The 25,176-nt window shown below is 37.3% G+C and overlaps 1 protein-coding gene across 4 annotated transcripts; it reads right to left on the minus strand.

Moving 5' to 3' along the window:
* Window positions 1-7,529: 7,529 nt before the first annotated feature.
* ptger2a (prostaglandin E receptor 2a (subtype EP2)) lies at window positions 7,530-21,094 on the minus strand. Of its 4 annotated transcripts, none has more exons than XM_077573972.1 (3): window positions 20,996-21,094; window positions 16,570-17,485; window positions 7,530-9,923 (listed from the first exon to the last, which is right to left on the minus strand). In XM_077573972.1, exons 2-3 carry the CDS (start codon window positions 17,413-17,415, stop codon window positions 9,636-9,638), a joined length of 1,134 nt encoding a protein of 377 aa, XP_077430098.1. In that variant the 5' UTR covers window positions 17,416-17,485; window positions 20,996-21,094; the 3' UTR covers window positions 7,530-9,635. The 4 variants fall into 4 exon arrangements, with proteins under 4 accessions (XP_077430098.1, XP_077430072.1, XP_077430080.1 ...); XM_077573946.1 differs by having other exon boundaries at window positions 20,987-21,090; XM_077573954.1 differs by having other exon boundaries at window positions 16,570-17,489; window positions 20,987-21,079.
* Window positions 21,095-25,176: the final 4,082 nt, after the last annotated feature.

The raw sequence follows: 25,176 nt of genomic DNA on the forward strand, positions 1-25,176 counted from the left end.
ATTTCCCACTACAACCTGTTACTGTATGTAACTGCAAACACATCACATATCCTTCAGTAATAGTTTGTAAAAGCGCAGCTCTGAAAAGTGCAGTTTAAACATGCAAACAGCAAATGCTTACTGTACATAAATACAAAAATATAGCAAGTTTTGTTAAAATGTCACCAAACAAATCATATATAGAGCAGTATCCTATTTTTCAGTTCTTTTTTTAGCACTCTATTATTACTATTATCATTATTTTACAAATTTAAATATTCAGTCTGTAATTTGTGTAATTCATTCTTGCGCCGTGTGTCCAGAGTTGCACCATTTTACAGGTTTATGTAAGTTTTGCAGTGACTGCTGATTTTATTATCTTTGACAGGTTTGAAGTTAAGCAGTCCTAAATGAGATTTCTCCTTAATTATGTCAGAGTTCACTCACTGGCTAAAGCTCAACTTGGATGGAAGTTGGATAAGAACAGTTCTTCACTATCTGGCCTCTTAATTAGGAACACTTGCGGAATCTATTGAGGCCAAAAAATATCAAAGATTCCAACTTTCTGCTCGATTTTCCTCGACATTGTCAGAGGTATTCATATTGTTTATTATTGTGGAATCGGCCACCGCATGTGTCAGTCTCAAAGGATTTTTCCATTGTGTAGGTGCACCAGTTCATGGGCAGCACATTATTCGCTTTGGATTTTGTGACAAGAAAGGGATTAAATCTTGAGCTGTGATTCTGAGAAAGTGTGTTATTGGTCTGTGCAGTGTTTGTCGTCTAATGCCACAGTCAGCCCAGAGAGACTTTGTGCTTGAGTCTGAAATTAGGACAAAATTCACATTGGCTCAGTATGCTTGCCTCTGACAGAAGCTTTTGTGTTAGAGATAGACCCATACAATTACTCAAATCACCTTGTGTGCCGTTGCAGGCACTTTGATGAATGGTCATTAAAAAAAAGTCACTAAATATAGCCACAATGTCACTAAATTGGCAACACTGGAGCAGAGAAACTCAGCGTGGGGGCACTTAGTATGCAAATAAGTAGCAGAGCTACAGTGGGGCATCAATTCCAAGCGTCTGGCTCAGACACATTTTTACAAATTGGCAGATAAAAGATTGAATTGCTTTATTGCACATTTCATTAGTTCACAGGTCCCCCCCCCCCTCCCTTCCCTCTCATAGGAGGCTCATCCAAAACAGCAAGCGTGAATAGATAGTTTTCCAGGTAATGACACACACCTGTGGACACATTCACGGCCGCAATGTTTTGAGGTCAACGCGTTATTACTGGCTTTTTTTTTTTTGAGTGTGAGCTAAATTTGATTGCCACAAAAATCAAACAATGGTGAATTACTGGGTGGCACTGGGCAGCCAGCAACAATACCCGGTTCGGAGGGACAAAGTCTTATTTCTCCACCAGCAGGGCTAATAAACAGAACATTTGTCAGGAAAAAGATGAAGATCGTGGCTTTCACGAAGCTCAGTATTTATTAGTATGTGTTGAACCATTTTGATTGGGCACCAATTTTTAACCATATCCATCCACTGACTTTGCTGATGGAATTTCCTGTTAAAACGATTGTTTTCCCAGTCTGACTGAGGTTTCCCCTATGCTAAGTACGTTTCCTAGTAAAAATAAAAAATAAAAAAATAGGATGAGTGTGCAGGACATTGGTTGCTGAGGTTTTATTGAATGCTAGTTTGTTTTTTTAAGAGTGAGAGAGAGGGAGGGAGAAAAAAACAAGCAGAATGGAGGAGAGCCAGATAACGGAAGAGCAACACCCTACGTTATTCATATACATAGAATAAAAGAAGCCAGACAACGTAAGAGAAACATACCAAATATTGCAAAAAACAATTATAACCGTACGGCATTTCTATCCCACCATGTTTAATTTACTTTTTAAAAACTGATTTTGATTGAGCTTTGATTTTTGGGGTTCTCCTAGTGGCCAGGGGGCACCAAACTGCCGCTGTCCTACGACGCTGATCTTTTCATCAGTGGGACTTGCTTAACAGGCAAAGTGTGTTCTTCATTTTCACTCGGTGCAATCGAAGCAAGCTGTGGTATAAATATAGAACAATACATGTTGCATAATACATAATAATAATTGGGAGAATAATTGCCGTCATTAGTCTGAAAATCTCATCAAGTCATTTGATCTCCATCCAGTGCAGTACTCGCCATGCGGTTGTGTGCTAATGCTAATTACACAAAGGCATTTGTGCACATTTGGGAGTTAAACCATAGCATATGCGTAATAGTCAAGTCCCATGGTGACAATATCGCAAGCGTTTCCTGGAATCAAATGATACAATTTGCTTTGCCAGACCTTAACTTCCTTATAAAGGAAAAGAGGGACATCTCAGGGGGTTCTGCACTGTCCACGATTTGACTAATGCGCTTGTTGTTGTTGTTTGTGGAAATAATCACTAAAGACACATAAATATAAGAAAATGAAACAACGGACTTGATTAATTTATATTATTGATCTAAAAAGTTAAATGCAACTGACATACAACTTAAAAATGCACTGTACTGGATTTAAATGATTTAAACAAACTTTATGCATAGCTAAAAGCTTCAGTGTAATATGTTTGATTGCATTTCAACTTTACAATATATTTGTTTTTATTTGTGTTTAATTCAGTGATTCTTTTGTGTATCGCTAATGACAATTACAGAGAGGCAAAATCATGTTTTATCCCTTTTTTCATGACATTTCTCAAATATCGTTCACAAAAAATATATAAATCTGTTAGTGAGCACTTCTCCTTTGCCAAGATAATCCATCCACCTCACAGTTGTGGTATATCAAGATTGACTAAAAAGCTCTCATATACAGTGTTTCTTTAAATCACAGTTTGGTCTGTTCTATGTGAAGTTTTCAGATTGGCTTCTTGCGCTTGTGTGGCTTTCAATCAGATTCTGATAGAATGTTCTGTTCCATCCAGTGTATACATCAAAGTGTATATATATTTCCTTTTATGAGGCCGCAGGATGGAAAACTTCCTCCTTGTTGTGCCTCCCTTTGTCTTCTCGTGTACAACCTGGTTAACATTTTCCTGTTTCAAGAATTTTCTTGGTCCCAAAGAGACGTGTGAGTGAATGCATGTATATGAGGGGCCGCCAGGGAAGTCATTCAGAATTGCCTCTCACACGTGCACAACTGAGATGCTCTCACAAGTGCTACAGATATTTTTTTTGCTCACATTTACTACTTAATCACTCATATGCACTACTGAAATCCTCTTACTGCAACACTTCTATACACACAACTTAAACACTCTCACACTCAAATGATTTAGTTTTGCTCAAACACACTAATGACGCTCTCTCTCTCTTCCTCTCCCTCCCTTCTCTCTCTGTCTCTCTCCTCTCACGCACACACACTCACAACTGAAATGCTCTCACATACACTACCGAGAGCCTATTACACACACTACTGAAATGATCTGATACACACTGCTGAAAACCCTTAATACACACAACTAGAACTTTCATTCACACTACCAAAATACTGTCATATACACTACTGAAATGCTCTCAGGCACACTACTAAACATTCTCACACAGACACTATTGAAGCACACTCATTTGCTACTGAAATGCTCTGATACATACTACTGAAAAACTCTCACACTACTGAAATGCTATCATCCGCACTACTGAGACAATCTCATATACTACTGAAATGCTCTCATACACATTCCTGCAATACCTTTATACACTCTACTGAAACACTTCCAGAAACTACTTAAATGCTCTCATACGCACTACTGCCACACATACACACTACTGAAACACTTTAATCCGCACTACTCAAACTCTCAAACCAAAACACTCTCATTCACACTCACCCACACTTTTGAAACACTCATTCGCTCCTTAAATTCTCACATACACAGAACTTAAGCACTCTGTACACACTACTGAGACAATCTCATACACTACTAAAACACTCGCATACATGGAACAGATTTATTTTATTTTTTTTACATTCTCATATACTACTGCCATCGGCCATCGGGAAATAATGAGGCCAAGTCATCAGAAAAATCGAGTCTGGCCATGAGTCATATGATTAGAGCTTGATTGCTGCAGGCTCTGTTGGGGTTACTTGGAGCCAGTTCTAACAGGCCTTCCATGAGCACACACCCTCATGCACTCAAGAATGTGCAACCAGGTAGCAACTTGACACCCTTTTCCAACATTTAAAATAAACGGGACTTTAAAGAAATGTAAAAATTATCCATACATTTCCCTGCTTATTTTTTGTATTATGTATAAACAGGCTAGTAAATTTAGCTCCACTGCAAAAAGGACTGTAGAAATTTTAAGAGAAAAATATAGTAAAATAAAAAAATATTACTTCAAATAAGCAAAATTATCTGCCAACAGAACAAGAACAATTTACTTAAATTTACCTGTAAGATTTTGAAAAATAAGACAATAATACTAGGCCCGTATTAACCACTGCGGTCTTGAAAATAGTATTTTCAGACTAAAAGCAAGTAATGTCGACGTTTTTCAAGCTGTAATAAATAGATTTTTTTTTAAATACATGAGTATTTTTTTTACACTTTGATAACTTAGCCTGAGTGGCAAGCAGGGAGATAACAGGTCGCATTTTCTTTGTCATGACCCAGCCAGGAATTGAACCCACAAACTTCAAGTCTGAGGGTAGGCAATCTACCACTAGACCACTGAGCTGTTCCTGAATCAAGGAAAAATGAGCTTAGTAAATATAACGAAATGAACCATATTGCACTTGTCTGTTTTCATACTTGTATTTTTCCCCCCATTTATCTTATTACTAGATTATGCAAAATCTTAAAATAAGAAAACTTATGAAACCCCAGTTCAGGGCCTTTGATGTTGGTTAGTCATCTTAAAATCCTCACAGTATGTAAAACTGGTACTTAACACTTAATGCCAAAACTGATTGATTAAATAAGATAATTAATTAATAAGTATCTTAAAATAATCACAATGATCTAGCCTTACAATTTCATTTTAAGTAAAAAAAAACTTGTCAAATCAAAATAAGCAAATTTAGGTTAAATCTAAGAAATTATATCGTACTTAAGATTTTTTGCAGTGTAAATGCCCCTTCGATCTGTCTGATCCAACATTGCATCAACATTTAATTTGCGATTGGATTTATTTAGATTTTGTGACAAATGAAGCGATTGTAAAAAGCTATTAACAATGGAATGTTCCCTTATTAATGATGAAGGTGATGAGTGTTCATTTCCAAATGGAGGTTGAACAGATGGTTCTATTATATCCACTTAGGAAAATGAAATACCGACTTGGTTTGATTCCAAGCACACAAACAAGATACCCAGCGCGAGTTGACCAGGTCAAAGATAAGAAATCATCCAAATCTTTAGACGTCTCTCTCCATAAAACCGCAGTGCAAATGGGACAATCGTTCTTACTTGTCCTCTTCCCCCATAGCTATGTTTTTCCGACCCCGTGACCTGTGACTGGCGGCCTGTTTAGTTTGACCTTTGACCTGCTAAAGAATCAGCACAAAGCACATTTTCTCTAAAAAGATCCAGGAGAAACCAGCACACCAAACACATCATCTCCTTCCTTCCGCAGATTTCGGAGATGATCCAATTAAAGGGACAATGCCAATTAATCACCAAATCAATTCAACTCAATTAGGTCTGTCGTGTTCCTGGTTCCTGGCTGCTTTGGTGGATGCTAATTGTTTATTAGTGAGACAGTACGCATGCAGGCTACATTATGGGTCAATGGGGTCGATATTATTAATTTAACAACAAGCATTGAGGGCAGCACGGTGGCTGACTGGTTAGCACGTCCGCCTCCAAGTGCAGAGGACGTGAGATCGAGTCCGGGCTTCGGCCTACCTGGGTGGAGTTTGCATGTTCTCCCCGTGCTTGCGTGGGTTTTCACCGGGTACTCCGGTTTCCTCCCATATTCCAAAGACATGCATGGCAGGTTAATTGAACACTCCAAATTGTCCCTAGGTGTGATTGTGAGTGTGGTTGTTCGTCTCTGTGTGCCCTGCGATTGGCTGGCAACCAGTTCAGGGTGTACCCCGCCTACTGCCCGAAGCCAGCTGGGATAGGCTCCAGCACCCCTGCGACCCTAGTGAGGAAAAGCGGTCAAGAAAATGGATGGATGGAACAAGCATTGAATCAAATTAGAAGTATTTTGATTGGCTTATTTGCTTATTTGTAATAGCAACATTTCTATAATGCATGTTGGCTAGCAGTGTTGTTTGTTGCTTCGGGGTGCACTTTGCTTATTATTACGAGATGAAAAGAGCAAATGTGGCAAAAGGGGAGGGCCAGCGAGGAGAAATGTACATCCAAATTGGTACAGGCATTCAACGTCTACACTGCGGAATGATAAATCTTGATCAATAATATTATCGCACATTGACTGGTTAATGGCTGCAGAGGATGAAGCAGGGAAGGATCGGGCGAGAAGAGCAGGGGGAAATAGAATCCATTGCCTGATAAATGTCAAAGAAAAATAAACTATTATTGCAACAGGTGTGACACTTGCCCTAGTTTAGGACCCAGAGAACAGTCAATATCAATTTTCACTTTTTCCACCCATTTTTTATCCATCTCAGGGGGCAACCATTTTGCTACTTGTCAGTGTTGCCAACTCCCCAGTAGGGAAAGTAGCTATTGGCTGTGCTAAAAGTCACTAGAAGTCCCTAAATGACGTAATCACTTAATTTGCATAATTAGCCATATGCATGAAATTTGAATAATGTCGTGGGAGAGGCAAAAAGTCAGTAAAAAACACCCTAAATTTATTACAAATTAACTTTTCTTCTGTTGTTGTATTTTTAATGTTGCCTTTGAAATATGGCCATCACTTCTGAAAATATCTTCCTGACTTAAATGCTTTATATAAATCAATCTTGTCCTGTATTGTCAAATGCTAGAATATCAAATTTAATCCAAAGACTATTATGTGCAGAATCTCCAGAACACCAGTTAAAGTTGCTAGATTTGTCGCTAATTTCTTTTGACAAAAAAGAAAAGTCACCAAGTTGTCATTACTGATCACATTTCCTCAGGGCTCAGCTAACAACCAATCACGGCTCACCTGCTTTCTGGATTTGGTCATGTCAGCAGCAGGTGGCAAAATGGCCGACCCCTGAGATGGGTAAAAATGGGTGGCTTTTGCTGCTTAATTCATATCCCACAACCACAACATTAATCAGAATACCGTGTTTAGATTAGTGGGGCCACATATAACATATTGTAAAGAACCTTTTGGACTTTCAAATATGTGACGATTTTTGTAATCATTGAAAGATGGCAGAGTTGCTAACAATTCTCTTCTCTGTGGTGAGTCATTTCTGTTACATTTCTGTTCTCTGTACAGGGAATTTAAATGCATTTAAAGGAAAATAACACCCTACCCTCTCATTGTCCTTCTGGAAAAAGGCCATGTGGGATTGTGAACGCTTCAGATGTAATTTCCACAATATGGAATCAATTTGAGCGTGTCCGTGTGTGAGAGTCAGAGAGAATAGCAACAAAGGTAGGTTGCACCAAATATTTACTGGATGACACACAGGCACATTCAGTGAGCTCACATTCATTTACAGTCAGTATTTACGTCATTACATGGCACAAAACTTCCACATTACATCACATGGTTTTCAAGCATGTTTAATTTCTGAGATGTAGATTTCATGCAAAGCATGTTCATAGCAACGCAAGCCTGCCTGGACTGATGCAATGCAATATTTGTCATGTTTAAATCATCTTTTTGAAATGTGTTAAATTCGAATAAAAAACGGATATTTGCAAAAACAAAAAATATATATATATTTTGTGGGTGGGATGGAGCATACCCTTATTTCTTACCCACTTTGAAACAGAGGCGAAATAAACCGTCAAGAACATTGTGCACTGCTTTAAAAAACTTTTTTTTTTTTTGCAGTAAAGCATTGAACAACAATGCAACTTATGTTTTCTTGAACGTGCACCTATAAAGCATATGCACTAAATTCCTGTCCCATGAGCAACATCCAGCCCGGTATGGATGATTAAAGTGTTCATGTGAGGATGCGTGACGCCTCATTTGCATTTGTTGGCACAGTTGTGAAGAAAATAATTGGTGAACCTTGCAAAAGATGGATTTGTAATTGCGTATACTGTAGATGCAAACAGCAAGCAGGATAAAGCTCCACCCCCATGCATCTAGCATGTACACATTCATGATCCCACGGTACATAAACAACTGTATTCAGTAGTTAAATTATGCTATACAAATAAACCACCTTCACATGAAGCTCATCAATAGTTTTAGCTGGCATACCAGTTTAAATAACACAGTAGCACAAATTGACCTGACATCAGGCATGGACAAACAAATATACACATTTAGTACTTTCTCATAAACACCGCCACCTTTTGGCATTTACGCAGAAATAAATGTTAAGGAAAACAGGCAAAATGTAATGGTAAAGTTGATGACACGGGCTATTAGTTGCAGAAAAACAAAAACAAACGTTTACTTTACTACACTTTGACTGTGCACGAGGTGCATTCAAGGACTTTGCAAACACGGTCAGTACAAGACCTAAACCTGAAAACAATACCAAGAAGGCGTCAAAGTAATATTTTGTTTGTTTGGCCTGAGCACAAAGGCAAATAGCTGAGTTTTTCAGCAAATAATGGAAATAAATAGACAAATACATGAATGCTTAAACTGTAACTATATGCAGAGTTTCACTGTATATGAATACATAAAATGCTATTCTTCCTGTTGCGGGTCAAATTGAAAAATCTAGAACAAAAACAACAACATAGGTTCAACTTTGTCTGCTGACCTTCGTTTTTTAATTTTATTTTTTTTAAATATTAAAAACATTGCATTCTGTTATGTGATATATTTTTTTATGATTAACAAACGCAACAGGAGGGCTAGTAGAATATCCTTGATGCACTTGGTTTTAATTGTATTGGACAGCCGGACTGTTTAATCGTCCAATATTAGCTGTTTTAAAAATAAGCAAAAAATTAGATTTGGGATCCCCCTCCTTCTCTCCCACATTAAGACATTACAACACAAGACAAAAATAATGACATTCAGAGAAATCCAGAAAAAAAAAAAGACATTCAAACTTTCTCCGGTGCCCCCCTTTAAAAAAAAAAAAAAAGAGTAAAATAAGCAAAAATAGACAGATTTCTGCTAAATTTACTCTCTGTTGTTTAGTTAAACAAATACTAAAGTATATAGTATTGTAAAGCAGTGAAAAGTTCTGCCTGTAATTCACACTGTATCTTTATTGTTGTAAAAGTAAAGGTTTTCGTAATTTTATTTTTGCCCAATATCAGAATCAGCCTTGAAAAAAATCCGTATCGTTCGGGCCCTGCTACATACAAGCCTTAAGTACTCAAACCACAAAGTGTGACAGAATTGACTCATGCATGAACATATCTGAACTACAAGTAGTATAGAAACAACCCGGACATGATAAGGAAGTGCCAGCGGCTGATAAAACTGGAACAGCCCCAAAATAGAAAAAACAAAACGCCCAAAACTTCTGTGCTTTGTGATTAGTGAGGACATCCAACCCTGCGACCTTTTGACAGCTAAAATAAATACAACTATCAACTTACAAAAAACTAAATCCAAGTCATACATTTTCTTGAGGTGGAAAAGACTCTGCATATTCCAGTTCTGTGCGCGACAGCTCTACGTTTGACCGAGTTTCTTTGGCCTTTGACGTTTTGAGCCGAGACGCCTGCACAGTTCTTTGGTGGGCTCTGCAGATGGAGGCCCAGCAAAAGTGCAGCACGCCAGGAGAGAGCAGGATGAAGACCCAGGGGTCAATGATGGAGTTGACCGAGATGAAACGGAGGGCGATCAGATCCAGGCGGTGGGACTCGAGGCGGACCCCAACCGAATTGATGTACACACGAGTCTGTAATGAGACAAAAGTAGGGTCTTACACGAAACAGTGAATAAGTACATTTGTGGATTAACTGAGGTTAGATGAACATTATTACAGAAAGATTTTTGCCACATTTTTGTTTTAGTGCTATGAGATTTCTCTAATGTAAAATATATACCTTACAGTGAAAATAAATACCCCCCATAAAAAGATGTTGACAGGAAATAATGACAGCTTTTTTTGTCTCTCAAAGTCATAATACAAGTGAGAGTGAAGAACAAGGTCTACTTTCTTATCTTATCACCAAAAGAAAAGACTATATCAGGTTACAATCAACACTTAATACATTTTGTAAGTGCAGACATCTATTTTCCTTACACATATAATTACAAGTATGAGATTATAGTGTTGTATTTTTTTTTAATTATGATGGCCCCACTTATATGAAAAAGTATTAAAAAATGTTCTTCCCAAAATTGTACATTATTGGAAAAAAAAAAGTGTATTTCTATTTGAGGTAAGACGTTTTAATATTACTGGCATGTCTTCTGCATGTAGACTCTGCTGCACTAAATATCAAGGAAATGTATATAAATAAAAATAATATATCGACTGTGTTCACTCCCACAATGGCCCGAATGCAGGTTTCTAACTGCGCCCGTCCACTAAAATACCAAACGAAAGAAAACTCTACCATTCACACAGTTAGGCCACGCCCTACAGACTTGTATGAAGAGATGGCCCATGTTTTACTATTCACACAGTGGCCATTTTTGGCAGAAGAGTAAAACGTGTGATTGCACTGTTGTTGTTGGAAAGACTAAAAACTTGACCAAGAGATTTTTCTATTCTTCCAATTTCCATTTGATGTGTAGCTGTGTGTTATTTAATGTAGGGAACACAAACTTTTTTCTTAAAATCAAAAAGACAGTTCTAATTTGTTATTTTTTAAAGTCTTACTTGATGTTTTGACTTGTTTCAGTTCATCCATCTGTATTGTGTTTCCACTGCAGGGTGCCGACAATCATAAAGAGCCCAAAAAAAGTAATTGTGTTGATCTTCGAGGTTCTACTTTAGTGTGACTTCACTGCAGCAGCAAAGTGCCAGACAACCATTTACATCATCACCGAGTGGAAACTGAACCCACTCTCAGGCAAGCGAATGGTCGATGACTCACAACCAAACCATAGAATGTCAATAGTCAGTACCTCCGAAAGGTGCCCGAAAGTTATCACTTTTTCATGGAAACTGGAAAAGCTACCAAACTGAACCTGTTTGGGTTGGAAATAACATGCAAGTGAATGTGTGCGTTAAACAATAAACAACTTTTTCTAGGGCAAACTGTGACTATGTGGGCCGGTCACCGTTTGTTATTGTATTATTAAGCTACATGATTATGCCAACAAAACTTAATGACAGATAAATATTCAATAGCATTGTGTCAAATTGTCTGGAGGACAGCGGAACCAAACTCCTTCGAATATTGCGTGAATACAATCCATGGAAGCCATGACGAGTTCACAGGTTCTGAAATTCCTGCTACTGATCTCTCTGGGGGGTCGCAGGGCAACAATTTCCACAAACTTCGAGTCACCTGACAATAGTTGATCTTAATTTCATCCACATATAAAACACGACATTTTTATTTGGCCTTTTGTCTGTATAGCCACTATTGCATTGGTGTAAAACTCAAGGGTTTTTATAGCACAATAATTTTGACATGCGCTGTTACTGTTGCACTGTTTACATTTACTGTAAAGAAGACTAAACACTAAAGTAGCACTTTGGTAAAAAAAAAAAAAAAAAAGTTTATTACAATGATGTTAAAATTGTAATGTCATTAAATCTGTTTGTGAAAAGATATACTGTAGATGCCTTGCGAAAATATTAACCCCCCTTGAACCTTTTGCCACATTTCAGCCTTCAAACATAAATATAAAATTGGATGTTTTTGTAAAGAATCAACACAAAGTGGAGCACAGTCATGAAGTGGAACTAAATCTATCCAATATTTTTACCTTTTTTTTTTTTTTTTAACAAATAACTGAAAATTAAGGCATGCCAAATATGTACCCCTTTTTCTCTCAGTGCAGCCAACTGACTCCAGAAGTTCCCTGATGATTTCTGCATGAACCAATGTTGAACTAAATGACTAATGATGATAAATAGAGTCCACCTGTGTGTCATCTAGACTCAGTATAAATGCACCTGCTCTGTGATCATCTCAGAGCTCTGTTAAAAGAATATTGGGGAGCAAACAGCAACATGAAGTCTAGTCTAGTCTATACTTTCGCAGGGCACTGTAAACAATTTTGTTTGCATTTTATTACCCAACTGTAAACACGTGAACTACACCACTACACCCCTGGCAATTATACATTTATGTGTTCACAGTTATAACCAGCTCAAGTCACTGAGTGCAAGCATGTGGACAGTGGCCTGTGATGAAACAAGTTTGACTCCAGTACTATGGTGTCTACTTTTCCCCTTACAGTGGATTTTGCAATTATAAAAAGAGAGAAGAAAATTCTAACTGTCAGTGAGAAATTTGGAGGAAACTGAAACAGGAAGTAGATCACCACGAATACCTTCTGCTGATCCTTCCGTACAGAGGTAGTCAATGAGACAGAAGTCACTCAGATTATTTATCTAATTCCAAATGAAATGATATCTATAACATGAATTGTTGTTCGTTTGTTTGTTAGTAAAAAACATTATTTGGAGAGCAACCATCTCTTCCACCCTCAGCAGTTTGGCCTTGAGACAGTCTTCTTGCTTTTAGTCAAAGTGCCTTCATTTAACATCTCCATGGAGGCGGTGGGATGGTTTCCCGCTATCCTCCAGGAAACATGACACAATGTGTGAAAGTCAGCCAGGAGAAATCTTCACTCGTAGATAGACAATTGTATGGGCATACCTCAGGGCTCCCTTCCGGGGCCTCTGCTGTTTGGTCTGTTCATAAATGACCTGCCTTCTACCTGCCCAGGTGTCTGCACTATGTTTTATAGACAAGACACCAGAGTAAGCGCCAAATATTTTGTCTTGCATGCATTGTTGAGGTTGATCAGTGGCTCACTGAAAATAACTTGTTCCTTAACTTACTGCCATTGACGGCTATAAATGTCAAAAATTCATTTGAACTATTTCTATGAGTTAAACATTTTTTTCCACTTTTGTTAACAAAAGTATGAAAACCCAGAATTTTTTTATTGTACATTTAGAACAGATATAACATTCGTGATTAATCGTGAAATAGCTATTGAAGTCAAGCGATTAATTAATATTAAAAATTTTAATCACCTGACGCGATTTAAAAAAACTAAAGAAAAAATTCTTTAAAATTAGGGGCATCGCAATTAATCACAAATGTTATATCTGTTCTAAATGTACAATAAAAAAATTCTAAGTATTCATACACTAGTTGACAAAAGTGGGAAAAATGTTAAACTAATAGAAATAGTTCAAATTAATTTTTGACGTCTATAGCCGTCATTGGCAGTGAATGAGTTAACATCATAAAGACAGTCACTACGTGCTTTTCTATTAAAAAACAAACAAACAGAGAAATTATGTAAATTAATTTAAATATCTTGGATTGGTTTTGGACCCGGAATTAAAGTTTGATAAGCACATCAAAGAATATACAAAGAAACCAAAAATTATTTTGAACTCATTTGATAGTATATCCCCAAGGCAGCCCAGCTGGATGATTTTTTTTTTAAACTCATATCTCCTACTGCATGACGACATTGGCCCAGGTTGCTCCCTCAGCCATACACTGCATCGGCTCACTTTACATTCAATCAATAAAAAACATGGACAGAAAACCAATACGCTTCCATCACTTGTTTTTCAGGACATTTATCCAGAGACCAAACAACAGCAGTAGCATTAGAATAAACACGAGGAACTTTAAAGCAAAACGTTAGAGTTCCTCATTTGGTCAGTCAGCTTTCAGTCAACTCTGGAACTCTGTGCCCACGGATATAAAATCCATCTGGGAGTTTAAATCATGAGAGTTTAAAAATTGAGTGTCGTGAGTTTAAAAATTGGTTGAAAAGGAATGAAAATGGTGCCCCTAAGTAGTGAATGAGTGGTGGGAAGTGAATGAACCATGAACATGTGTGATTGCACTCACAAATGTAATTGTTGTTATTATTTCAAAGGGGTGTAATTGTTTTTATGTGTTTTTGATTGTGAATTAATTGCAAAACTCTCAACCAGGGATGGGAGTTGTAAATAAGCATTTGAAACTCTATATGTTCAACACCAGCTGCAAGCTTTGTTTTGTAACGATGTCTGATTGCATAGTACCTGTCAAATGCACTAATAAAATAAAATGAAACCGTAGTACTAATGAAAGCAATCAGCCCAATCAGACATGACACATGACATATAACATGCATGGCCCAGTTTTTGAAAAAGGCAATATGATCCTGTGGGATCAGATCAACCTTACAATATCGTATTGCTCCATCCATCAGAGTATAAAAGAGGCTTGCGATAAATTATACATTTGTAGTAGTGTGTATTGTTAAGTAGTGTTCCTGTGATGCTGTTTATGAACAATTCATTCATTTTAATTAGGAGCTCTGAATAAAAGTTTTCTAGAATCTTGCTACAGGTCCACAATGGGTCAATTGGAAGAGTGAGGTCGAAATACAGATGTTAATAGTTGGACAGATACATTATCTCTCTAGCTATCTTTTAGAAACGTGTACGCAATAGGAAGCCTATTACTATTTAAATTAAGAAAGAAATAATGCCTAATTTTGAAAATGGCGTTTGTGGTTCTGATTGACCCTGTGTACTAAAGCTAAAAACAAAGAGGCGTCATTTATTTCTGTATTTCTTTTTGACTAAACCCTTAAAAACAGGGTAAACACTAGTGACGCACCGATACCAATGACAGTATACAGCTGATACTGTGCTCTGATTCTACAACACCAATACCACGTTATCAGCCTGACACATGGACAGCTGGAGGAGCCATTTCAACGGTTTTAAGGTAAATGAATAAAAGTTGAACTGCAAATCATGCTCTACAAAATGGATGATCACCTCCACTCGTGCACCGATGGAGGTAGCCGCCCCGAGTTTTTTCGATTCCCGTCTCCAGCCAGCCATGATCCTCTCACAAGGCTGCACTGGAGGAGGGCTGAACATTGACCCTCTGTGGCAGCGACATCTCATTCAAATGTCTGCCCTATCTTTTTTTGATGGCCCTTTCCTAGACAACATTGGTAACTTAGGGTGAATGGAACCCAAAATAGGCTTACAGCAGATAAGTAAAGAAGTTTCTCCTCATGAAAAAGAAGCACGAGTCAGGGGCAGCACACCTTGCAAATCCAGAGTCAAATATCTGAATTAGCACATTCCTATTTCATATTTTGTTTAGTTGAGGGTCATGTGCTGGCTTAAAAAACAAAACCATTAAATCAGAAGTTACTCAGTACTTGAGTAGTTTTCCATTGAGTACGTACTCCTAGTATAGATTTGGTGAACTACTTTTTAGAACTTGGCAATTACATTTAATTGTGATTTCGATTTTAACTTCTCACCATCACAAAAACCTAGCAAAAACAAACAAACAACAACAACATGTACATTGTATATTTGAATACAACACTTTTCTATCACTTTGTTTTAAAAACAATGCTAGTGCTACTGCTAGCAATCAATGTAAAATCCCATTGACATGCTAAAATAAAATTAGCATTGAAACCCCGTGAGTGATATTCCTTCAACTAACAAATATTCACACACAAACACTGTAGTAACACAATATTTAATATAACAACACTCAAAAGGATGTATTCGTCCTAATCTGGGAATCGTCTTACATTTATAAAGCTCAATCGCAACTTTCTTCTTTTTATTTACCACACTGCCTCTAAGAGGCCAAGGTGTGCACAGCAAAAACGGCCCGTATTTATTGATATTAATTCAATTTGTTACTAATATATTGTCAGATTGTTCTTTCAAGTAATATTTAAATAATGTTTTGGTAGTTCAAGGTTTTGAAATCAATGAAAAATTGTATTTATTAATAGTGAATTTAACTAATTCACTGCCATTGACGGCTATAGACGTCAAAAATTCATTTGAACTATTTCTATTCGATTTTACTTATTTTTCAATTTTTGTTAACAAGAGTATGAAAACCTAGAAATTTTTTGTACATTTAGAACAGATATAAAATTTGTGATTAATCGTGAGTTTACTAGTGAAGTCATGCGATTAATTACAATGACAATTTTTAATCGCCTGATGCCCCTATTTTTTAATAACCTTTTCTTTTTTCTTTTTTAAAGAAAAGATTATTAAAAATTAGGGGCGGCAGGCGATTACAATTTTTAATCGTAATTAATCACATGACTTCACTAGTTAACTCACGCTAAATCACAAATTTTATATCTGTTCTAATACAATAAAACAAATTCTAGGTTTTCATACTCTTGTTAACAAAAGTGGGAAAAAATGTTAAACTAATAGAAATTGTCTATAGCCATCAATGGCAGTGAATGAGTTAATATCAATCAAAATAGTTGATAGTTGAATAGATGATCATTTTTTCTACTATAATTCTACAGTATTCTTAATTGAATGCATTTTGTAACTGACCTGAAATCAGTTTGTATTGTGCAAATAAGCATGTCTGTTGCTCTGCTCTTACCACTAGGGGCAGCGTACAGATGATGAAGATGGTCGTCATGAAGACCAGTAGGATGAGATGCTCCACCTCCTCCGCAATGGACATGGGCCTGCGCTCGCTGTTGGAGCGTGTGCTCGCCATGACGGAGCCTCCGTTCCGCCTTCGGCGCTGATACATGCGCATCAACTGGTAACCCACAAAGGCGTTGCACGCCACTATGACCAGCACCAGTACTAACATCACCGTGGCGTACAGGTTGGCGTAGACGCGGTCTTTCGTCCCCTGTGGATTCATGTCAATGAAGCACCAAGTGCCGGGGCAATATTGTACATATTTGCCAAATCCCACAAAAGGCAGTAGACAGAATAGAATAGACACTAAAAGCACCACCGGAATTGTGATGTATGCAAATTTTCTGGTGACGTGCCGAGCGTACAGGTAGGGGTAGCCGATAGCCAAGCACCTTTCCAGAGCCATCATCAGGAGAAGCGACATGGTTGCCAAGCTGAAGAAAGTCATGCTGAATCCAAAGTAGAAGCACACGCCGTGAGTGCTGGGTGACATTCCCTCCAAGGTGATGTTGTGCGAGTACGACACCTGCACAAGCGGACTGACTAGGCACGTTCCGCCCAAGTCTGTGACCACCAGCGACGTGATGAGGACATGAAAAAGCGTGCGTCGTCGACTGTCGGCGGCCTTCATGTCTCGCCGGCGCCGGATCTCCAGGATGACCAGGGCGGCCACGTTGCCCAGGAGGCCCGCTGCGAACATGATGGCGCTGATCACGGGGCTCTTCCTGGAGTCGATGTGGTGCTTGCTGTGGCAGAGGTCGTGTACTTCCACGCTTGAAAACGGTGCCGCCGTCATCCCGAAATATGTCTCTAGCTTTCCAAAATGGTGTCAAAAACATTTCACTACGTCGTTGTCAGCAGTCATCCTGTCTGAACACAAATGTGACCTTGTGAGCAAGATAGCACCCAGACGTGACATCACTTTTATCTATGACAGTGTCAAGGCAAGTTACGACTAGAGTTGCACTGAGTAGAGCAGTGTTTCCCAACCTTTTAGATAAAATCTCACGGCACAGCACCAAACAAAGATGTCGCCAAAAGTAGTTACACGAGTTCAATATTTACCTTCTGCCATCTAATGGAAAACAATTCAAATATTCTGCCTGCCACTATACGTTTGCTGGCATAGCAACAAAGCTACAGCGCTGCCTTGAGATACGAGTTTATTCTGTGACCACGCCCGTAGCTGAAAATACTTGTCTTTCACACTAAAATATTTTTCCAAAAAAAACATAGTAATGACATAATTAAATACAATGTAAAGAATTAAACCGTTTTCACCAAATCATTTTTGCTTCCATTCAATGGATATTGTGCTGCTCCTTCTGCTGTGCGTACCTTGGCCAGCAAGGGGCAGTATAATACAGACGAGACCACATGAAGAAGACTTTCACAACTTTTTTTTAGATGCCTGTGGATCACTGATCTGTATATACTACTGGATAGCGGATAGTTTCTCGCCATACGATCCTATACATTTACTGTATTGAAATTGGAGAACATTTGAGACAGTACTTAGTAGAAACAGCATGATTTAATGATGTTTTAAATTTGTTAAACATAAAGAAGAGCAACAACAACTTGCCTTAAATACATGTATAAATGATATGCTTAATTATGTTCACAGGAGGAAACTTGTATATTTTTAATTAAAGAATTATAACTGTAATTCAACAAAAGATGCTAATGCCAAATCTAACATTGGGGTCTAAGGAATTGAGCGATAAAAGAAAAAGGGGATGTTCAAAGCAGCACAGTCCACTTGTTAAAAAGTAGTGAGCACCCAGCCACCCCCACCCCAACCCCCCACTCCTATACTCAGAGCCTACGAGCTGTATATGTCTAATCTGTACGCATACATATAGTTTATACAGTCGTCTGCTCGCGAGATGGGAGGGGTAATATGGCCGCCCTGTGGCTTCAACGGCATGTATGGGCGTGTATGGGCTAACGGCTTTTCAGTAATATATACAGGTCAGTGCTGTGGATATCAGAGTTGGGCACTTCCATCTCTCGTCTCTTCCTTGTCTTTGACGGATGCCCACATTTTCCACGAGTACCCACATTTCCGGTGAATGCATTATGACGCAAAGCTTCGAAAAAATACACGGACTGCGCACCGATTGAAGCAGGTTTTCGTCCGTCGATCGGGGTCAGTACAAAGGGTTCTTTTCAGTTTGGGTATTTTTTTGAGGCTTTGTGTCCAAAAGCACTCACCGATAGCTGGGCAACCGTCAATGATGAACCGACGGAGAGACGGAAGTGCCCACCTCTGGTTGATATTGTTATATTGACTGTCTATGTGTTGCACCACCATTTGTGTTCAAATATTAATTGCTTCAAGCGTTACATCCACTTAAAACGTCCAGTGGCTGGTATATATGCCACCGTATCATCATGGGAGCTTTCGACACACACAAGAGTGGCTACCTACCAGCTAGCTTGCAAGCTATTACAGGTTTTCTGGGCGGTGGGCTCATCCACGGCGCCACCTCTTTTTCATTTATATCTACCGTAAAACACAGCAGCGAGCTGTTCTATAAATTGTGGCATTCAGGGAAGATTAATTCTAAGGGTGGAAACATAGTACGCTAGCTAGCTAACTGCACATTGTAGTGGTAGAAATGGGTTGATTTGAATGAAGGACTTGGCGGTTAACATGCCAGACACCCAAATGTGTCACTGGAGGCCGATTTAGCCACACCCCAAAATCAGAGAGTATTTAGAGTGTGTTTGATGGTCATAAGCTTTTGTATGGTACACTTCTTGGCAAAGGTCATGAAATGGCATATCAAATGACTGAACAGAGCGCCAGATGTACATATGCATTCTAAATGCAAAAAACACATGACAGTCATGTTCATTCATTGTGTGTTTTCTTTTGTTAACAATGAAACACTTTCATAACTGCACTTTTTGCCTAGACTATTTAATGTCCAAATAAATTAGGATCGTTTGTAGTTGTACAAGGCTCTCGAGATAAACATTTCAAATCAATAACAATATTAGTGATCAGGCTATTATTTATAAAATATAAACACGGCACTCACCGCTCCCTCACGGGATGGGTCAAATGCGGAAAATGAATTTCGCCCCACTTAGGTGGGTGTGACAATTACGGCAGTGGTACCAAACAAAACAAAGCAAACAGAAAAAAAAGAGCAACAAAAAAAAAGTCACACCTAAAACACGGCAAAACGTTTTATTTTACAAAAATATAAAATTAGCAACTGTACCTTTTGCACATTAAAAATGATAAATAGCAGCAACCAAACTCAATGCAAGACCCCAAAAAATGTACTTAAAATGACTGTGACAGCGTACTGTAAACTTTCAGCTATATGTCAAAACATTTCACATGTTTTCCATTCATCCCTTTAACTATTCTATGACTCTTTCAATTTTAGCAGCGGTGGGACACTAAATGGACATACCATAACTTAGATGTGCTCCCGTGCCCTTTTGACAGTTAACAGACGGCAGACAGCCTGGAGCTCCATTAAAGTTGTCTGTCTCTTTAGAAAAAAAAACCCTACACTTTAGAGAAATAAAGTCGCTTTGGAGGGTATTATATAGTGCACCCTTGTTTTTTTTATACAACCATTGGTCGATATAGCACCATTGTACACCATTGCTGTTCTTAGGCGTTCATTACTGGTTCTTGAGAAATGTATAGTTCTATATGACACCCATGATTCTGCGTATTTTGTTCTATTGAGAGGTTTATAGACCTTAGTTTAGTATCCAATATTCATTTAGTTTTTCTAATTTGGTGGTATATGTACAACCACTGGATATATTGGTTAGGTCCACTAAGAATGAATTGGTGATATGTGAAACCTTTAAGTTTAGTCTATGATTACTAACACATTAGGCATCCATGGAACACGTGGTTTCTTATTTTCTCTTTCAGTTCTAAATTGTGTGTTTTACAATTGTAAATATGTCCACTGGTTCAATAGTTAATGCAAACTGGGCTACTTACTGTAATTGTACATTTTATGTCATTACATGCAAGAGCACCTTTTGACTTGACTTTTACCTTGGTTATAGTTAGAAAACAAAATTTTAAAAATATATCAAATGTCTGTCCAGTTAAGTAAAGCATTGTGCTTAAGTGCGCAATTGGGCTCAATCGAAATGAGGAACAAAAAGCTGACATCAAATGTCAAATGCTGACTTAATAAATACCATAACAAGAGAAAGTCGTCTTGAGTGGATGTTAAAATTAGTTGTTATTGTTTTTTTTTAATTCCTTCCCCAAGTTGCGTCAAATGAAAGAGAGATAGTGTACATGCAGTCACCGGAATATACAACCAAAACAATCAAATTCAACAAGAAAACAATAGCTACAACAAAGCTATCACCTCTCGCACCGGAATAGTCCTCTTCGTCATGTTTGCAGTCCTCAGCGTGAAAAAACGTGGCGCCAAGATCCGTGCGTGCATGGAGATGAAGAGAAATGGAGAAGGAGCTGACATAAGGGATCCGGGCTAGTGGGAGAGGTGCGATGACGTCATGCGGGTTGTCCACGCCCACCGCCGCAAATGCTGCACAGCTAGAAAAGTAAGTACTGAACAGTCAAAGTCAAACCACATCATACACCAACCACTACTCATTGTTACTTCCAGAAAGTGATAGGCGGTCACAGGCACTTCTGGAAAACAACACGATGACTAACGATTGTGAAGATTTACTTCTCCTTTGAGTGTCAATAGTTATAAATAGCCTATTAATACAGATAAACTCTCAAAATACAGTACTCACATTTTTAGGCAAAAGTGCGCAAAAAAAAAAAGAGACCATATACAGTAAATGGAAAAAGAAGAAGTACTGATTTAACTGTTTTACTTTGGTAAAAGTGAAAAAAAAAATTGACATTTGAATCACAGACAAGAAAAAAACATGTTTGTACAGTACATGGTAATTGTATAAAATCTTTTTATCTAATGATTTTCCAGTAATATTTATTTTTACAGTTAATGCAAAGTGTAATGTACATGATGTGCCAAATATCACTATACTCAATACTCCCTATTTTCTATTAATATTTCATTTGGACACATCTAAGGCCCTTGGCATTTCATAGCTTATGCTGCAGATTTTGCAAGAATGTCATTCCAATGCCCATAGTTTGCCAACTGACATTGGAGCGATGTTGAGAAATTGTTGCCTGGCAAAAAGTTTTGGAACTTCAGTTCAGCGCCCATTTGAAAGGTTTTATGGCTGTTATGTCACAAAAATTGGAACACATATCTAAAAAGCTTGATTTATTAGATGCTTGGAGTGTGATAAAACTTTATTCGTACCGACTTTAAGTTGTTGAATATTATGATATTCTATTTGGCTATGCACAAATGCCTGCTCCAAGAGCTCAGTCTTTTTGTCAAACAAATTTGACACTCCCGCTCTGTCCAATTATCATTTTTACAATATTAATATTTTCCCTCCCAAATTTTTTTTCTGTAGTACATACATGCTGCCATTTCTAACTGATCCACCTTTCAGTCTGCGCTAATCCATGTGACCCTAGAACAAGAGAGCAGTGCCCTTTGCTCTTTGTGTATGCTATCCAATTGATTAAGGCTTGAATCTGTGAATCCCTTGCTCGTAAACAGCTTTTTGTTGTGGTGGCAGCTTGGCAGGGGCTTAATAAGTACTAACAAGGGCTGATTCTTGGACATGACAAAACACCACACACGCACTCACAGGCTTAGGTGATTCCAAATGGGGACAAGTGAAATTTAAGTAAAGGCTATGGTGGCAGTGATTTTCCCAGAAATGACTGCAAGCGATGTCCCAATGGTGACAGAAATGTATCATTTCTGTGCATTTATTTCCGTGTGCACACTAATGGCCCCCATCTGAATTATTAATGAGTTTATTGGATTTTTGTGTGTGTGTGTGGGTGTCTGGTTCCGCAAATGCAGGCTGAGGTCGGCAGCATCATATATTTATTGCAGTCATGATCATTAATTACAGCATAGAACAATTGCATTGCACAGTGCAATGGTGGAAAGTAACAAAATATTAAACTGTTCAAATATCACTACATAATATACATTTTTACTTTTTACTTACTTTTTTTTTAAGATCTATACTTTTTTTTTACTTTTACTTTAGTGAAGGAATTGAATTATCACTTCTGCTTAATTAACAGAGTATTTGTATTTTTTTATTTGTTTTTATTAATGTATTTATTTATTTTTTATTTTTTGTTTTGTTTATTATTTTATTTTATTTTATTTTATTTTATTTTATTTTATTTTATTTTATTTTATTTTGTATTTTGTATTTATTTTTATTTTTATTTTTATTTTTATTTTTATTTTTATTTTTATTTTTATTTTTATTTTTATTTTTGTTATTTTTTTACACATGTATCTGCTCTTCTGCAGTGTGTGTACTTTTGCCATCTCTGATATAGAGCTGAAATTATTGCGTGAATCCTGCACTGGAATAATCCTGTGGGAAAAAATAATATAGAACTTCATAAAATGCAATCACTCAGTTTTAAACTAACTCAAAATTAGAATAATAATACAAAACAGCAGTGATATTTGGTGGTACTCAGGCTCACGAATGCTGGCCAAATACAGTTCAAGTGTGTTGAACAGTTCAAGTGTTCAATGTTAGTACAATTTTCCTATATTTAGTGCAATGTAATGTTCAAATTGTGCATAATGCTACAGTGACTTGCTACGCTGCTGCAATTTAATGTTAGTGACTGTTGTGGTACTTGGAGCAGTGAGCACCTATTTTTAGGTGGTACTGTAACCTGGTGTAAAAAGTTTGAGAACGACTGTACTAATGTAGTGGTATATGGGTTCCCTCTAGTGGCATGTGAAAAAAAAAAACAAAAAAACATTTGCATTCATTCTTTAAGAACGGATTGTTTTTAAACCTTTATTTACGTCAATTAAAAAACGTATGTGCAATACATTTGTAATAAATTATTATTTAAGTACAGTTTATTTCTCCCTATGTTTAAGTGCAGTTTTAACGTTAAAACAGTATATTATCAGTTTCTTATATTAATATTAAATATACTTTATAGGAATGAAACGTCTGTCTTTCTAATGTTAATCTAATGGTGATAAATGATATTTGAGAGCTAAGTTGAGAACTACACAGTCAGTACACATATATCATATCATAAAAAATATGCAATGTACTGTTACAGACGCTAGATGGCAACCTAGACCACGTTTCCCCAAAATTGCAATCATTCGAGCAGTTTTGATACACCGCACATGCATAAATAATGTTCTCTTATGGAGGAGAACTGTAACTAAGGTTTTAGTTTTAACACACAAGGTGTCCTTGAATTCATGCTTTGGTGCAGAAGAACTTGTTTAAGAGAATTGTCAGATGTTATTGGCGATGAGAATGATTTGCAAACAAACAGTGAACACTAAGTATAAAGTGTACTGTTTTCAATTATCGTTTGCTAATTTAGCAGTTAGTTATGTCAGCTTACCTTACTTTAGCAAAGGGAATTGACAATTTCGAGCATCTGGATATTTCTCATGTTTCTGCAATTCAACACAATACAAATGCTTCCAAAAACAAACGGCGTACTGTGTTGCTTTTTCCTGTGACTACTGACCAAACCAAGACGATTGTTATGGTAGTCAAATGACATAATCATCATTCCATCACATTTTGAAATCAAAATAATCCTCACAAATCAAATTACAGTGATCCAAAATCTAATGCTTTTTTGAGTGGAGAACTTTATTTTACTGAATTGACAGCCATTTTGACTAATTGTGACATGAGCTCGGAATTGTCAATATGTTTTGATCGTGTGTCCCCCCCCTTCTCAGTTAGTTATTGTTATGTTTTGTGTGGGAGGCTTGTAAGGATTGATGGTGTTTCCATTCATTTTAATGGACTAAAATGAGTTGAGAGTCAAGTGCTTTTAGCTACAAGCAAATTAAACTTGTATCTCAAATCACCACTGAACTGAAAATCTACTTTTATATTTCTTTTTTAAATATAGATTTAACAACTGAACTTTGGTCTAACGCTCGTTTATATTGGGTACAATTACACTGTTGGCAGCTAGATGGCGGCACACATTGTGTTTGAGATGGTGTAAATGAGAACAAAACAGGAAGTGCTTCAACACAGCCTAGTTTATGTTGGAAATTATTAAATGTGATCTGATAAAATCCTGCTTTTTACGCCTATGAAAAGTAGCAACTGTATGTTTATTTTATAATATATATCTTTGGAAGTGATTATTGATGTTTATTGTGAGGTAAGTTAAATTTGTTAGTTTTTGTGTAAACACGTCGGTACACTGTTAGACTTTTCAATATTTTGTGTTATCCATTGCTCTTGCTCTCTCTCTATTATTCGTATTAAATGTGTTTGTATTTACATTAAAACATGTTTAAAGACCTTTAAAAAAGAAAAGAAAAAAGTAAGAACTGTAAATGCTATCAAAACATGCCTACACAGTACTTAAATTTGTTTTTTTCTAAATAATGCGAATTTCGCTTATCGCGGGGGTGATCTCAACTGGAATGTCATTTATAGGGGATTACTG

The sequence above is a fragment of the Vanacampus margaritifer genome, chromosome 1 (genome assembly GCF_051991255.1).
Source record: "Vanacampus margaritifer isolate UIUO_Vmar chromosome 1, RoL_Vmar_1.0, whole genome shotgun sequence".
Taxonomy (NCBI): domain Eukaryota; kingdom Metazoa; phylum Chordata; class Actinopteri; order Syngnathiformes; family Syngnathidae; genus Vanacampus; species Vanacampus margaritifer.

Excerpts from the sequence above, each read along its gene's own strand:
- ptger2a (XM_077573972.1), bottom strand. The coding sequence starts at position 17,415 with ATGACGGCGGCACCGTTTTCAAGCGTGGAAGTACACGACCTCTGCCAC. Across the intron at positions 9,924-16,569 it reads TCTGTACGCTGCCCCTAGTG|ACTCGTGTGTACATCAATTC; the intron begins GTAAGAGCAGAG and ends GTCTCATTACAG.